The following is a 16828-nucleotide window of genomic DNA, read 5'->3' as shown; positions in this document are numbered from 1 at the left end:
AGGGTCAAAAGGGGCGTCCTGCAGAGCATCAGACCAAGTGTAAGTCCCAAGGGAAAAAAGGGGACTGATAAGGAGGGGCAGCTTGTGCCACTCCCTGAACTAGGTTCGGACATGATAATTGAACGCCAAAGAACGTTGAAAAAGAATGGAAAAGGCCGAAAGCCAACCACGACCGGAGAAAAAGGCTGAGTTTCACACCATCAGAAATAAGATCGCCAGGTATGGGGGTAAATCTTTGCAGAGGAAGGCTTGTGAGCCCTCAGCATGCATGGTGTGAACCACTTGGGAAGAGAAACCGCGGGTCCTCAGAATCGTTGTCTCAACCGCCACGCCGTCAAAAGCAGAGACGGTAAATAGGGGTGGCACAGGAGACCTGATATAGGAGGTCTGGAAGATAGGGAAGGTGCAGAGGTAAATAGTACAGGAGCCTGACCACGACGATGTACCACACCCGCTGGGGCCAATCTGGGCCACGAGAATGGCGGGAACGCCCTCTGCTGTGAGTTTCCTCAGGATCCCGAAAAGAGAGGAAGGGGAGGAAACAGATAAGATAGGGCAAAGCCCGACCAACAAACATATAAGGTAGGGCAAAGCCTGACCAAGAAAGAGGAACGCTTGGTCGTGGCGGGACGTGCAGAGGTCCACGCCTGGAGCGCCCCAGAGGTTGCAGATCACTGCAAACACCTCCGGATGTAGGGACCACCCACCTTAGACGGCTGAGGACCGGCTGAGAAAGACCACATCCCAGAGACGCCCGGAATGAAGAGCGCTGTGTTGGCTGGAAACCTGAGTTCCGCCCAGAAGGGAATTTCCCAAGAAGCAAGCAAAAAAAGGATTGCACTAGGCCCCAACATGTTGAAGGGGAAAAGGGCTTTTCGAGGAACCAAGGCCCCAGACCGGCCGGTCCTTGAAAACACCTCCCCAGCCCCACAGACTGGCAGGGAGGGGCAGGAAGGAGCGCCCCCGAAAAAGCAGGGGGGAAACGAAGCCACCATAGAAGGGACCGACAAGACTGTCGAGTGACAATGGAGACCTGTCCCACCGGAAGAGAATCACCAATTGAAGAGGTCGGTGATGAAACTGGGCAAATGGCAAGGTCTTCATGGCCGCCGCTAACCGACCCAGGACATCCATGCAAAAGCGAATGGAAACTGGAGCAGGATGCCGAAGTCATCGGACTCTTGATAAGAGAGTCAGCCGATTGGTTGGTAGAGCTGAAAGCAGGCAGAGGCCGCGTCGAACTGGAGCCCCAGGAAAGCGGTTTGACTTGTCCCGAATGACCATCCAACCGAAGAGAGAAAAGATCTGGAGGTTGAGACTTAGACTCTCCAGGATCTGGGCCCTGGCTAGGACTCTGATCAGAAGGTCATCCAAGTGAGGAATCACGGAAACAACTGTTGTCTGGAACTGCAAAGCGGAGGTACTGCTTATGACCGGAACAATGAGATGTGGAGGCAGGCATCCATGATGTCCACCGAGGAACGAAAATTCCCCATGAACCAGGGACGCCAGCACCGAACGGAGAGACTCCATTTGGGATGGGAAGCAGAAGATGCTGGCTGAGATACTCGAGAACCAAGATTGGGCGAACAGAAACTCCTTTCTTGGGGACCACAAAGAGGTTGGAATAAACCTCAAAAACGTTCCCCTGAAGGAACCGGGACAATGAATGTGCGTAATCCAGGCATCCCAGAAGAGTAAGAGGCGACCAACCACCCGAGAAAGGTCGGCGGGTGGGGGCGACCCATCAGATCGAAGAAGACCTACGGGTGCCTGATGGGGCCGCAAAACGGCCTGAACGGATAGCCGACCACCGGGAGGGACAGGTCCGCAAGGAGGAAGCCCTCTTCCCGTGAAGGCGCCCGGCTGGACCCTTTGTTGGTACCCTGGTGTGGTCTGCAGAACCCGAAGGAGGACTTACGACGGAAAGCGGTTCTGTGAGCCGTATCCAGAGGTAATAAAGAACTCTTTTCCGCCTGACGCCTCACTTCCTGAAGGCGGCGTCCACATTCCAGGCTTTAAGCCACATGGAGGGACGGTGGCTACCAGGTAGCTTGTGACAAAGGCAGCACAGTGGCTGCGCATGGAACAGAAAATCTCCTGCTGCGGAACATCGGGAGCTAGATTAATTAAATCCTCCAGAGGGATCTTGAAGACTACCCTGGCGGAGTTGGGAGACCATACTGAAAGGGCCCTTGATCCCCAGGCCGAAGCAAAAGCAGAAAGATCCTGCTGTCTCAAGGCAAAGTTTGCCAAAGTCTCCACCTTCATGTCAGCTGGATCTTGAAGGCAGCCGCATCAGCCAAAGGCCCAGTAGGCACCTTAGAGAGGCGGGAGACCGGCAGATCCACAGTTGGATAGGAGGTCCACCGAGCAAAGAGGTCTTTGGCGAAGGGATACCGCACTTGAACCTTCTAAGTTTCCTGAAACTTCTTGTCAGGGTGCCTCCAGGCGGACACCAGCAGGCTGTAAAATTCAGCGTGAGAACTGAAGGTCTTGGGTGCCAGTAGGGCACAAAGAAAAGGAGACTTCTGGAGCCACGTCCGCAGTTCCTGGGTCCGTTAGATGGAAGATGTATCTTATGGCCGAAACCAATGAGTACACCACATCAGGCATCCGTGAGTTCCTTTAAGTCGGAGGCCAAATCAGAAACCTCATCCGCAAGTTCTCCAGGTGAATGGGACCGAGGTGAGGCTGCCCTGGAAGAGGTCGGGCACGAAGAGAAGAAACTTCTGGACCACGTCCGAAGTTCCTGGGTCCTTAGCTGGAAGGTGTCTCTTATGGCCGAAACCAATGAGTACACCTCATCAGGTATAGCCTCTGAGTCGGAGGCCGAATCAGAAACCTCATCCACAAGTTCTCCGGGAGAATGGGAACGAGGTGAGGCAGCCCTGGAGGTTGGGCACGATTAAAGGAAACTTCTGGAGCCATGTCCGAAGTTCCTGGATCCTCTAGATGGAAGGGGTCTCTTGTGGCCGAGACCAATGAGTGCACCATGTCCGACCTATCCGTGTGGTCCTCTGAATCAGAGGCCGAATCGGAAACTGCATCCACAAGTTCTCCAGGTGAATGGGAACTTGTAAGGTGGCCCTGGAAGAGGGGTGAGACTGACCAGGTACGCAGGTCTGGAGAGCCAGAGCGGCGTCCATGGGAGCGTCCTCTAGGGGAGCGACGCTTGCTACAGGGCAGAGTAAAGGAGCGATGCCTGTGAGGGGAGCGCCCGCGCATGCCAGAAGACTCGGAGGATGAGTCAGATGAAAAAACACCCCATGACGCTGCGAGAGCATCAGTATAGGAGGAGAGTGGGACCCTCCGGAGGGCCGGGAGGGCCTCTCCAATGCAGTCACCACATAACGGGAGACCTGAGCCAAGTCGGATATAGACTGGGGGAGGGAGAGAACCCAGGCTGGAGGGGCGGCCTTTTTTATTTTTTTAACCCACCGGGTCTGGTAGACAACCGGGGTAGAATAGCAGGGGGGTCTGGGGGAGCAGTGGAGCAGGCAGAACAAGTGGTTCAGCAGAACCAGACATTTTTGAGATACAGCTTTTTACAGATGTAATGAGTGGCTAACACTCGAGTTAACTGTTTAGAGGGAGCAAATGGGTTCAGCAGAACCAGGCATTTTGGAATTACAGCTTTTACAGACAAAATGATGAACTAACGCTCCAGTTGTCTGTGCAGCCCAAGTCTGTGATCCCAGGGCAACTGCTGTGAGGAGAACTCCGTTCTAGTGTAGACAAAGAAGGGAGAAATGCCGGCTAATAGCATAAGAGGGGGGGGGGGGGGGCAGAATTGGCCCCTGCCTCTCACAACGTGTGCACAGCGCTGAATGGAGGCTAATTCACGCCTCTCAGAAGCCCCGACAACAGAGGGGGCGGAGCCATAGTGCCCTCAGCTTCTGACAAGAAGGTCAGTAATGGCGCCCACGCCCGCTCTTCTCCCCGAGCGCACATGTCATTCACATATGCGCTTGTGGGGAAGCGAGCGAGAGGCCGCCGGCTGCTGCCGAAGGCGAAGGTAATCCGGCGCTTCATGCGCCCGCATATTAAAAACGCTGGGGCTGTCAGCCGCTTAAAGAAACACACACACCACACACACATATCGTTCAGGAAAGTGCCCTCTGAATAAAGCTGTACCCCAGTCCAAAAATGCACCTGCTCACCCCAGTGTTTTCAATAAATATAGAAAAACCCCTGTCCAGGCCAGCTCCTGAGAAAAAGTGGGCAAAAAGTGAGGGTCTCCAGAGGTTGCAAGGCTGTACCTAGGAGAAAGGGAATATACTCACCTCAGTCAGAAGAACTTACCTAATGGAGTCTTCTATGAGGTCTTCAGTCGGCTTTCTGTCACCTGCATCACGCCGAGCTACCATGTGCGAGCGAGGCGAGCAGGGAATAGGGGGACCCGGACCCATGAGGTACAACCCAGGCGCTGACCGTTGGCGAGGGGGGGGTGAACAGCGCATATACGCAATGTCTGTGCCCCCTCAATCGCAATGGGGAGACAGTGAGCCGCAGTTCCTGAGTCCCCACCTGAAAACATGAAAGAAAAAGGAATAAAAAACTAACATCTCTAAATCTAGGAAAATAATAAAACATAAGTCCTGGTCTGGAGAGAACTCCAGACCACGTCCACCTCCTTAAGACACTAAGCTAAAGCTGATTACCTCAGGGCCTGGAGGCGGGTATATCCTGCTGGGAGGAGCCAACTTCTTTGTTGCCATAGTGTCATACCTCCTATAGACAGCAGCATACACCCACGGTCTGTGTCCCCCAATGGAGCCGATAGAGAAATTAGAGATTCTGACCATTTCCCACAATCCCTCACCTCTCCGGTCATGTCCTGTATTATCCCTAGAGATAAGAGGTCATGTGACCATTTCCCACAATCCCTCACCTCTCCGGTCATGTCCTGTATTATCCCTAGAGATAAGAGGTCATGTGACCATTTCCCACAATCCCTCACCTCTCCGGTCATGTCCTGTATTATCCCTAGAGATAAGAGGTCATGTGACCATTTCCCACAATCCCTCACCTCTCCGGTCATGTCCTGTATTATCCCTAGAGATAAGAGGTCATGTGACCATTTCCCACAATCCCTCACCTCTCCGGTCATGTCCTGTATTATCCCTAGAGATAAGAGGTCATGTGACCATTTCCCACAATCCCTCACCTCTCCGGTCATGTCCTGTATTATCCCTAGAGATAAGAGGTCATGTGACCATTTCCCACAATCCCTCACCTCTCCGGTCATGTCCTGTATTATCCCTAGAGATAAGAGGTCATGTGACCATTTCCCACAATCCCTCACCTCTCCGGTCATGTGACCATTTCCCACAATCCCTCATCTCTCCGGTCATGTCCTGTATTATCCCTAGAGATAAGAGGTCATGTGACCATTTCCCACAATCCCTCACCTCTCCGGTCATGTGACCATTTCCCACAATCCCTCATCTCTCCGGTCATGTCCTGTATTATTCCTAGAGATAAGAGTGAGGTCATGTGACCATTTCCCACAATCCCTCACCTCTCCAGTCATGTCCTGTATTATTCCCTTACGTCCTAAACAGTGGCAACGATGGAGTATTCTGCCCTCCTTGGACTGGTTAGGACCGGTGGAAATTTATTGACAACCAAATAAATCAAAGTAATAGAACCTCCCACCCCCCTATAAGTAGGGGAAAGGAACACCACCCCCTTGTGTTTTTTTCCGTCCTCCCGGACAGAGGTTGGGCTGGTGGTGGGGTCCTGTCTGAGCTTTTTTCCAGGCCCCCCTTTTTTTGTATTTTGACAGCCTGGGGCTTTTTTTCTCCTAGCCCCTATTTTCTCCTACTTTGGCGGCTCCCTTCTCGGAGCCGCATTTCTTCTGTGTTCGACGTTCCCGTCGCCCTCCAGTTTGGCCCAGGTTACGCCGTCTCTCCTCCTCTGGGCGCATTCTCGTGCGTCGCTTCGGGGAGGAGTTGGGTCGGAGGTGGCCTCTGACGTCACCTCCGTCTCCAGGAGTTGAATTCCTCCTCCTTTCTGTGTGCACTCTGCGCGCTCTGTTCAGGGAGGGGGAGGTGCGGAGGTGGCGTCTGTCGTCACCTCCGTTTCTATGAATTAAATCTCCTTCGGTCGCTCTCTGCTTGAAGGGGGCAGGTCAGAGGTGGCGTCTGACGTCACCTCCGGCCCTTTCGTTTTTTTTCCTAGAACAAGGCTATATTTCTTTAGTATTTGAAATATCTACTGAGGCTGGAAAGCCTCTATTATTGTTATTATTATAATTTTTTATCTTGCCATAGAAATTTATGTTGAATCCACCCATTGGGAGGGGCTTATGGCCCAATTAGTGCTGGGCCCTATATAAACCTTCTCGGACGGTCCAGGCAGCCTCCTAGAGCGGTAGTGCTTGCTTGTTTCAGCAGCCTACTATCTTGAGAATTGCTATTAAGCCTTGCGGCTTCTTAGCTTGCTACCTGCGATTTCTTTCGCTCCTTTTCCTGCTTTTCTTCTGGTAAAGCTTTAATCTCTGGATTAGCACAGTTTTCTCCTTTTTTTCCCTTCCCATTTTTTAACTGCTCTTATCTTACAGAGCATGTCGTCGGCTGACGGTTCCCGGGAGGTTTCTACAAAGAAAACGTCCTTCAAGAGGAAGCATTTACAGTTCTACGACTGTCAGACCTTGCTAGAGGACAACTATCAATTTTCTCGCTGTCTCTCGTGCAGTGACAGATACCAGACCCAGCAAGAACCCACTATCCAGGACATGGTGGTCTGGATCAAAGATTTTGTGTCCTCTAACATGAACACCATGGGAACTTCCATCGACGAATTAAAACATATGATGTCCGCGAAGCGTTCAAGACCATCTTCGCCTCCAAGATCGATGGAAGCGTCTGGGGAAGCAGCCTGTGATGACTCCCAGTCCTCTTCAGATGAGGAAGAAGATAAGTTCCAGTACTTCTTCTTTCCGGAGAAAACACAGCGGCTGCTGAGGTCTATCAGGTCGGGGGACCGTGATGCCGAAGGGGGTGAAGCCTCTACCTCCGCCTCTAAGGGGCCTAGGGCCTTTAAAGCGGATGAGTCCCTGCTGTCTTTAATGAAGACAGAATGGAAAAAGCTGGAGAAGGGTCCCGTGCTTACCAAGTGCTTTAAGAGCATGTTCCCTATGCAGGAATACCAGCTATCCTCCTGGGGACCTGTGCCCAAGGTGGATTTGCCATCTCCAAGCTATCCAAACGGACCTTGGTACCCTCTGACGATGGCTCCAGCCTCCAGGATGCCATGGACCGTAAGGCCGATTGCGCTTTACAGCGCTCTTACTCCTCCGCCTCGGCATCCGCCTCTGTGGTGATAGCCTCTTCTGAGGTGGCTAAATTTCTGAGAAACAGCTTTTCTCAGATTCAGTCTGACCTAGACCAGGTGGTCTCTAGGGATGACATTTTGGCCTCTTGTTAGACGGCTAGTTTAGCCATCGATTTCCTTGCTGATGCCGCCCCTCAACAACTTAAGTTGGCCGCTAAAACCATGGCCCTTTCCTCTGCGGGGTGTCGCCCCTTATGGTTGAAGCCATGGAGGTCGGATACCTCCTCTAAACACACCTTGTGTGCCATGACATACAAGCCTGGCATTCTTTTTGGGACTGAACTCGACCGCATTATGGAGAGACTGTCTGATCGGAAGGGGAAATCCCTTCCTCAGCAGTCCTTTCGTGGTTGAGGTAAAAGGTATGGAGCCAGATTTGGCTCCCAAGCCAAACCCCAAAAAGATTGGGTGTCCCAAAAGCAAAGGGGCGGTAGACGCCCCAGGGGTTCCAAGGGTGAAGATCCTCGGCACCCTGTCTACGGGCCTCCTCGAGGCTCTTGGATTCCAGCCAGTGCTCCCATTCTATCCCCACTTTCCTTCCCTTCTCTTCCTGTAGGTGGACGTCTCCACCATTTCTTAGATGCTTGGAGGACACATATCCAAGATCCCTGGGTCCTCCAAATTGTTTCAGAAGGGTACAAAGTGGATCTGGAGGATACTCCTCCAGACAAATTTGTAAGAACCAGAATTCTTCCTTCCAGCAAACAAAAGATTTTGGAAGCTTATATTCTGGAATATCTCCAGAAGGGTGCCTTGGAGGAAGTTCCCTTTCAAGACCAAGGGGCAGGCATCTATTCTCCAGTATTTCTGGTTCCCAAAGCCACAGGAGATTTGAGGATGATCGTAGACTTAAGGTTCTTCAACCAGTCTATCAGACGGAAGCATTTTCGAATGGAAACCAGTCAGTTATCAATCTTCTTATGCCAGGGGACTTCCTGGCAAATTTGGACCTCAAGGATGCTTATCTACATATCCCCATCCATCCTGGGTCCAGAAGATTCTTAAGGATCACTGTGCAAATTCAGGGAGTTCTAAGACACTATCAGTTTGTCTCCCTCCCATTTGGGATCTCTTCGGCACCTCATACCTTTACCAAGGTAGTAGTTTCTGTGGTAGCCGCTCTAAGACTCCAGGGACTGTGTATAGTCCCTTACCTAGACGACTGGCTTCTCAAAGCCTCCTCCCAAGCGATCCTTTCCCAACATATTCAGACCGCTGTGTCCTTTCTCCATCAACTAGGTTGGATAATCAATTGGAACAAATCCAACCTCCATCCAGCCACATCCGTGAGATTCCTGGGTTTTATAATAGATTCTGTAGCGATGACTATTCCTCTAACACCCGAAAGGAAGCTACGGGTACAGAACACAGCCCAATCTCTCTAAGGCTGGGTTCACACCACGTTTTCTTAAATACGGTTCCCATATACGGTTTGGAGGAGGGGGGCGGGGCTTAATCGCGGCGCCCGCACTCAGCCGTATTCGGGAACCGTATTTAATGCAAGTCTATGAGCCGACCGGAGTGAACCGCAGCCTCCGTTCGGCTTCGTTTTCGGCCGTATGCGGTTTCCCGACCGCAGGCAAAAACGTGGTCGACCACGTTTTTGCCTGCGGTCGGGAAACCGCATACGGCCGAAAACGAAGCCGACCGGAGGCTGCGGTTCACTCATAGACTTGCATTAAATACGGTTCCCGAATACGGCTGAGTGCGGGCGCCGCGATTAAACCCCGCCCCCTCCTCCAAACCGTATACGGGAACCGTATTTAAGAAAACGTGGTGTGAACCCAGCCTTAGTTCCCAAGCGAGTAACCCTCCGCTACCTAATGAAAATGTTGGGACTAATGTCTGCAACCGCGGAATCGGTAGCTTGGGCTTTGTGGCACCTACGTCCGCTTCAGTCGGAGGTACTAGCCAAGTGGGATCACAGTCCAAGGGGACTAAATTCCGTGCACTCCCTGTCTCCTCAAGTCCTGTCCTCTCTACGTTGGTGGGTTCACCTCCAGGACGGAAAATCTCTGATCCAACCTGTCTAGATCATACTTACCACAGATGCGTCCCTTGTAGGTTGGGGAGCGCATCTTCTGGACATGACGGTCCAAGGGACTTGGTCTCCTAAGGAGAAGTTATTATCCTCGAATCTCCTAGAGATCCGGGCCATCAGACTAGCTCTTTTTCACTTTGCTCCTCAGGGCAAGGCTGTGAGAGTCCAGTCAGACAGCATGACGGCTGTCCTATATATCAACAAACAGGGAGGCACGAAGTCACAAAGTCTCCTGAGAGAGATAGGTGTGATTCTGGATTGTGCAGAATTAAACCTCACCCACTTATCGGCCATTCATATCCGGGGTACTCACAACGTAATAGCAGATCGCCTGAGCAGAGGCCTTCCAACCGACCGATCGATCTCATGGCAACGAGGTTCAACGCCAAGGTGGACAGATTCTGTTCCATCTACAGAGAGGTCAATCCCTTGAAGGTAGATGCTCTGTCAATCCCTTGGAGGTTCAGGCTGGCCTACATCTTCCCTATTTCCTTGATCCCGAGGGTATTGATGAAAATCAGGCGGGACCAAGCCTCTGTAATAGCCATCATTCCATATTGGCCCAAAAGAGCTTGGTTCACCCAACTCATTCAGATGAGTCAGGGTCAATTTTGGAGGCTTCCCCCAGAGCAAGCAATAGTGTCAGGGGACACTCACAGCTGCTCTAACATACAAATGTTCAACCTGACAGCCTGGAGGTTGATCGGTCCCTTCCAGGAGTAGAAGGGCTCTCAGGGTCGGTCTTGAGAACATTGTCGCACTCCAGATCTGAGGCTACAACTAGATCTTATGGAAGAACATGGAGCACATTCTCATGCTGGTGTCGGCTACGCCAACTGTCTCCAAAGGATCCTACCATTCCTGCTGTTCTGCAATTCCTGCTAGACGGATTAGACAAAGGACTATCTCCTTCCACCCTACGAGTGCAAGTATCAGCTATCTCGGCTTTCCTCAATAAGTCTCTTTCTCAAGACCCCCTAATTAGAAGGTTCCTGAAAGGAGCCTCTAGAATTAAACCTACTATAATTCGACCCATCCCTGCTTGGGTTTTATCGGTCGTGCTCAGGGGGTTATCATCTCCCCCCTCTGAGCCCTTAGAGGAGGTGGATTTAAAATTCCTTACACTCAAGGTTACATTTTTGTTGGCCATCACTTCTGCATAACGAGTCGGTGAACTCCAGGCTTTTTCTGCCTTTGAGCCTTATATTCAGTTCCTCCTGGATAGGATTCTTGTTAAGTTTTTGCCCACTTTTATTCCAAAAGTGCCAACATTTACTAATATCAACCAGGTTATTTCTCTTCCTGTGTTAGCTCCGCTCTACTCCTCAGAAGATACGAGAGGCCTGCTCACCCTCGACCTGTCGAGATGTCTCAGGATCTACCTGGATCGATCCAAGGAATTCCGTAAGGATGAAAACCTTCTAATCCTTTTTTCTAGTGCCCGTAAGGGACACAGGGCTTCCAAACCAACTATTAGTCGCTGGATTAAGGAAGCCATTCGTGAGTCTCATGTTTCCCAGGGTCTGGAGCCCCCTGAATTTGTTAAAGCTCACTCTACTAGAGCAGTAGCTACCTCTTTTGCAGAAAGAAGCTTGATTCCTTTGGAACTCATCTGTAAATCTGCTTCTTGGAGTTCTCACTCCACTTTCATCTCTCACTATAGAGTTGATTCCAGAATAGCTATTCCTCATTTGGGCGGTCGGTATTATCCTCCGCCAGGCATGAGTGCCCTCCCATGGGGGTATCTACTTGCTAAATCCCCATCTGTGCCAATGGTTAGGACGTAAGGGAATCGTTAACTTCTAACGATAATTTGTTTTCCCTTAGTCCTAACAGTGGCACAACAATCCCTCCCTTACTGACTATTCTTTTCTTCTTCTACTTGTAATTACACAAGGGGGTGGGGTTCCTTTCCCCTACTTATAGGGGGGTGGGAGGGTCTATTACTTTGATTTATTTGGTTGTCAATAAATTTCCACCGGTCCTAACCAGTCCACGGGGGGACGAATACCCCATCTGTGCCACTGTCAGGACTAAGGGAAAACAAATTATCGTTAGAAATTAACAATTCCTAGAGATAAGAGTGAGGTCATGTGACCATTTCCCACAATCCCTCACCTCTCCGGTCATGTGACCATTTCCCACAATCCCTCACCTCTCCGGTCATGTGACCATTTCCCACAATCCCTCACCTCTCCGGTCATGTGACCATTTCCCACAATCCCTCACCTCTTCGGTCATGTCCTGTATTATCCCTAGAGATAAGAGGTCATGTGACCATTTCCCACAATCCCTCACCTCTCCGGTCATGTCCTGTATTATCCCTAGAGATAAGAGGTCATGTGACCATTTCCCACAATCCCTCACCTCTCCGGTCATGTCCTGTATTATCCCTAGAGATAAGAGGTCATGTGACCATTTCCCACAATCCCTCACCTCTCCGGTCATGTCCTGTATTATCCCTAGAGATAAGAGGTCATGTGACCATTTCCCACAATCCCTCACCTCTCCGGTCAGCAGGTAGATGATCTCCAGGCTGAGCTCTAGGATCCTCTCGGTGGTCGGTGACATTCCTCTATAGATCCTATATATACGGCGCTGGAGTTTTCCTTCTCTTCAGGATATATTCGGGGGGCGTCCTGTCCCCTCTATAAAGCCCCTGTGTGCATTGTGTACAGGTGTATAAAGAACTACAAGTCCCACAATAACCAGGAGCAAGATGTTACATCCTGGAGGTTGAAGGACCTGTGATGATGTCATGGCCATGTGACCGCTCATGTGTGTGGGAGGAGTCAGGCTGGGCCATGTGACCGCTCATGTGTGTGGGAGGAGTCAGGCTGGGCCATGTGACCAGTCATGTGTGTGGGAGGAGTCAGGCTGTGCCATGTGACTGGTCATGTGTGTGGGAGGAGTTAGGCTGTGCCATGTGACTGGTCATGTGTGTGGGAGGAGTCAGGCTGTGCCATGTGACCGGTCATGTGTGTGGGAGGAGTCAGGCTGTGCCATGTGACCGGTCATGTGTGTGGGAGGAGTTAGGCTGTGCCATGTGACCGCTCATGTGTGTGGGAGGAGTCAGGCTGGGTCATGTGGTCGCTCTTCCCTAGAATGTGACTGTATATAAGCCGTTGCGCCCCCTCTGGTCCCTGTATACCCTGTATACTCCGGATGATGTTATTTCCAGTATTATAACCAGTCACCACATAAGGGGAACGTTATTATCATGTAAATTAAAGCTCCCAGTATGATCTGAGCTGTGGATCGGGCTTGCTGGGAGTTGTAGTTTTTAATAGCTGGAGGCACTCTGGTTGGGAAACACTGAGCAAGGTAGATAGATAAATAGATAGAACATAGACCAGTGTTTCCTGAACAGAGTGCCTCCAGCAGTTGCAAAAAAAAAAATAGTTATGCTGGGAGTTGTAGTTTTGCAACAACTGGAGGCTCAGGAAACACTGATCTATGTCCTATCTATCTAGATATGTCAGTGTTTCCCAACCAGGGTGCCTCCAGCTGTTACAAAACTACAACTCCTAGCATGCTGAGAGTTTTAGTTTTGTAGTTTTGCAACAGCTGGAGGCACCCTGGTTAAGAAACACTTATCTATCTGTCAGTGTTTCCCAACCCTTTAGCTGTGTGGGCATGCTGGGAGTTCTAGTTTTGTAACAGCTGGAGGCACCCTGGTAAGGAGGGGGGGGGGGGGAAGAGATGGGGGGGAATTATCAAAAACTTTCCAGAGGAAAAGTTGCCTAGTTACCCATAGTAACCAATCAGATCGCTTCTTTCATTTTGCAGAGGCCTTGTAAAAAATGAAAGAAGCGATCTGATTGGTTGCTATGGGCAACTGGTCAACTTTTCTCTGCACAGGTTTTGATAAATCTCCCCCACAGAGTTTACCTGCCTCAGAAGGTTTCCTGTACTGCGGAGCTTCTGTATCCTCCGCACTGATCAGGAGCTCTTCCTGCTTGGGGGTCATGTGATGTTATGATGTCACATGACCCATGCAGTGCAGGGAAAGCTGCCGATCAGCAGAGGAGGAAGATTTGTCCTCGCATCGGTAATGTTATTTGTGTAGTCTCTGTGATCTGTCGGGTGATGTTATTTGTGTAGTCTCTGTGATCTGTCGGGTGATGTTATTTGTGTAGTCTCGTTGATCTGTCGGGTGATGATATTTGTGTAGTCTCGGTGATCTGTCGGGTGATGTTATTTGTGTAATCTCTGTGATCTGTCGGGTGATGTTATTTGTGTAGTCTCGGTGATCTGTCGGGTGATGTTATTTGTGTAGTCTCTGTGATCTGTCGGGTGATGTTATTTGTGTAATCTCTGTGATCTGTCGGGTGATGTTATTTGTGTAGTCTCGGTGATCTGTCGGGTGATGTTATTTGTGTAGTCTCTGTGATCTGTCGGGGGATGTTATTTGTGTAGTCTCTGTGATCTGTCGGGTGATGTTATTTGTGTAGTCTCTGTGATCTGTCGGGTGATGTTATTTGTGTAGTCTCTGCGATCTGTCGGGTGATGTTATTTGTGTAGTCTCTGTGATCTGTCGGGTGATGTTATTTGTGTAGTCTCTGTGATCTGTCGGGTGATGTTATTTGTGTAGTCTCTGTGATCTGTCGGGTGATGTTATTTGTGTAGTCTCGGTGATCTGTCGGGGGATGTTATTTGTGTAGTCTCGGTGATCTGTCGGGGGATGTTATTTGTGTAGTCTCGGTGATCTGTCGGGGGATGTTATTTGTGTAGTCTCTGTGATCTGTCGGGTGATGTTATTTGTGTAGTCTCTGTGATCTGTCGGGTGATGTTATTTGTGTAGTCTCTGTGATCTGTCGTGTGATGTTATTTGTGTAGTCTCTGTGATCTGTCGTGTGATGTTATTTGTGTAGTCTCTGTGATCTGTCGGGTGATGTTATTTGTGTAGTCTCTGTGATCTGTCGGGTGATGTTATTTGTGTAGTCTCGTTGATCTGTCGGGTGATGATATTTGTGTAGTCTCGGTGATCTGTCGTGTGATGTTATTTGTGTAGTCTCTGTGATCTGTCGGGTGATGTTATTTGTGTAATCTCTGTGATCTGTCGGGTGATGTTATTTGTGTAGTCTCGGTGATCTGTCGGGTGATGTTATTTGTGTAGTCTCTGTGATCTGTCGGGGGATGTTATTTGTGTAGTCTCGGTGATCTGTCGGGTGATGTTATTTGTGTAGTCTCTGTGATCTGTCGGGTGATGTTATTTGTGTAGTCTCTGTGATCTGTCGGGTGATGTTATTTGTGTAGTCTCTGCGATCTGTCGGGTGATGTTATTTGTGTAGTCTCTGTGATCTGTCGGGTGATGTTATTTGTGTAGTCTCTGTGATCTGTCGGGTGATGTTATTTGTGTAGTCTCTGTGATCTGTCGGGTGATGTTATTTGTGTAGTCTCGGTGATCTGTCGGGGGATGTTATTTGTGTAGTCTCGGTGATCTGTCGGGGGATGTTATTTGTGTAGTCTCGGTGATCTGTCGGGGGATGTTATTTGTGTAGTCTCTGTGATCTGTCGGGTGATGTTATTTGTGTAGTCTCTGTGATCTGTCGGGTGATGTTATTTGTGTAGTCTCTGTGATCTGTCGTGTGATGTTATTTGTGTAGTCTCTGTGATCTGTCGTGTGATGTTATTTGTGTAGTCTCTGTGATCTGTCGGGTGATGTTATTTGTGTAGTCTCTGTGATCTGTCGGGTGATGTTATTTGTGTAGTCTCTGTGATCTGTCGGGTGATGTTATTTGTGTAGTCTCTGTGATCTGTCGGGTGATGTTATTTGTGTAGTCTCGGTGATCTGTCGGGGGATGTTATTTGTGTAGCCTCTGTGATCTGTCGGGGGATGTTATTTGTGTAGTCTCGGTGATCTGTCGTGTGATGTTATTTGTGTAGTCTCGGTGATCTGTCGGGTGATGTTATTTGAGTAGTCTCGGTGATCTGTCGGGTGATGTTATTTGTGTAGTCTCGGTGATCTGTCGGGTGATGTTATTTGTGTAGTCTCTGTGATCTGTCGGGTGATGTTATTTGTGTAGTCTCTGTGATCTGTCGGGTGATGTTATTTGTGTAGTCTCTGTGATCTGTCGGGTGATGTTATTTGTGTAGTCTCTGTGATCTGTCGGGGGATGTTATTTGTGTAGTCTCTGTGATCTGTCGGGGGATGTTATTTGTGTAGTCTCAGTGATCTGTCGGGTGATGTTATTTGTGTAGTCTCTGTGATCTGTCGGGGGATGTTATTTGTGTAGTCTCTGTGATCTGTCGGGGGATGTTATTTGTGTAGTCTCTGTGATCTGTCGGGTGATGTTATTTGTGTAGTCTCTGTGATCTGTCGGGTGATGTTATTTGTGTAGTCTCAGTGATCTGTCGGGTGATGTTATTTGTGTAGTCTCTGTGATCTGTCGGGTGATGTTATTTGTGTAGTCTCAGTGATCTGTCGGGTGATGTTATTTGTGTAGTCTCAGTGATCTGTCGGGTGATGTTATTTGTGTAGTCTCTGTGATCTGTCGGGTGATGTTATTTGTGTAGTCTCTGTGATCTGTCGGGTGATGTTATTTGTGTAATCTCTGTGATCTGTCGGGTGATGTTATTTGTGTAATCTCTGTGATCTGTCGGGTGATGTTATTTGTGTAGTCTCTGTGATCTGTCGGGTGATGTTATTTGTGTAGTCTCGGTGATCTGTCGGGGGATGTTATTTGTGTAGTCTCTGTGATCTGTCGGGGGATGTTATTTGTGTAGTCTCTGTGATCTGTCGGGGGATGTTATTTGTGTAGTCTCTGTGATCTGTCGGGGGATGTTATTTGTGTAGTCTCTGTGATCTGTCGGGTGATGTTATTTGTGTAGTCTCTGTGATCTGTCGGGTGATGTTATTTGTGTAGTCTCAGTGATCTGTCGGGTGATGTTATTTGTGTAGTCTCTGTGATCTGTCGGGTGATGTTATTTGTGTAGTCTCAGTGATCTGTCGGGTGATGTTATTTGTGTAGTCTCGGTGATCTGTCGGGTGATGTTATTTGTGTAGTCTCTGTGATCTGTCGGGTGATGTTATTTGTGTAGTCTCGGTGATCTGTCGGGTGATGTTATTTGTGTAGTCTCTGTGATCTGTCGGGTGATGTTATTTGTGTAGTCTCGTTGATCTGCCGGGTAATGTTATTTGTGTAGTCTCGGTGATCTGTCGGGTGATGTTATTTGTGTAGTCTCTGTGATCTGTCGGGTGATGTTATTTGTGTAGTCTCTGTGATCTGTCGGGTGATGTTATTTGTGTAATCTCTGTGATCTGTCGGGTGATGTTATTTGTGTAGTCTCGGTGATCTGTCGGGTGATGTTATTTGTGTAATCTCTGTGATCTGTCGGGTGATGTTATTTGTGTGGTCTCGGTGATCTGTCGGGTGATGTTATTTGTGTAGTCTCGTGATCTGTCGGGTAATGTTATTTGTGTAGTCTCTGTGATCTGTCGGG

The 16828-nt window shown here is 49.5% G+C and overlaps 1 protein-coding gene across 1 annotated transcript in view; it reads right to left on the bottom strand.

The window, feature by feature from the left end:
* The window catches only part of LOC130317329 (zinc finger protein OZF-like), a 34793-nt gene extending 22667 nt beyond the window's left edge, over nucleotides 1-12126 (bottom strand). The window contains exon 1 of the mRNA XM_056552838.1: nucleotides 11888-12126. Coding sequence (XP_056408813.1) covers nucleotides 11888-11953 — 66 coding nt within the window. The 5' untranslated portion in view covers nucleotides 11954-12126. The remainder of the gene's footprint in view (nucleotides 1-11887) is intronic.
* Between the last annotated feature and the right edge of the window lie 4702 nt (nucleotides 12127-16828).

Source organism: Hyla sarda, unplaced genomic scaffold, assembly GCF_029499605.1.
Source record: "Hyla sarda isolate aHylSar1 unplaced genomic scaffold, aHylSar1.hap1 scaffold_199, whole genome shotgun sequence".
In the NCBI taxonomy this organism is placed as follows: Eukaryota; Metazoa; Chordata; class Amphibia; order Anura; family Hylidae; genus Hyla; species Hyla sarda.
The sequence above is the reverse complement of the archived record's forward strand: the minus strand, read 5'-3'. Positions and strand labels throughout refer to the sequence as shown.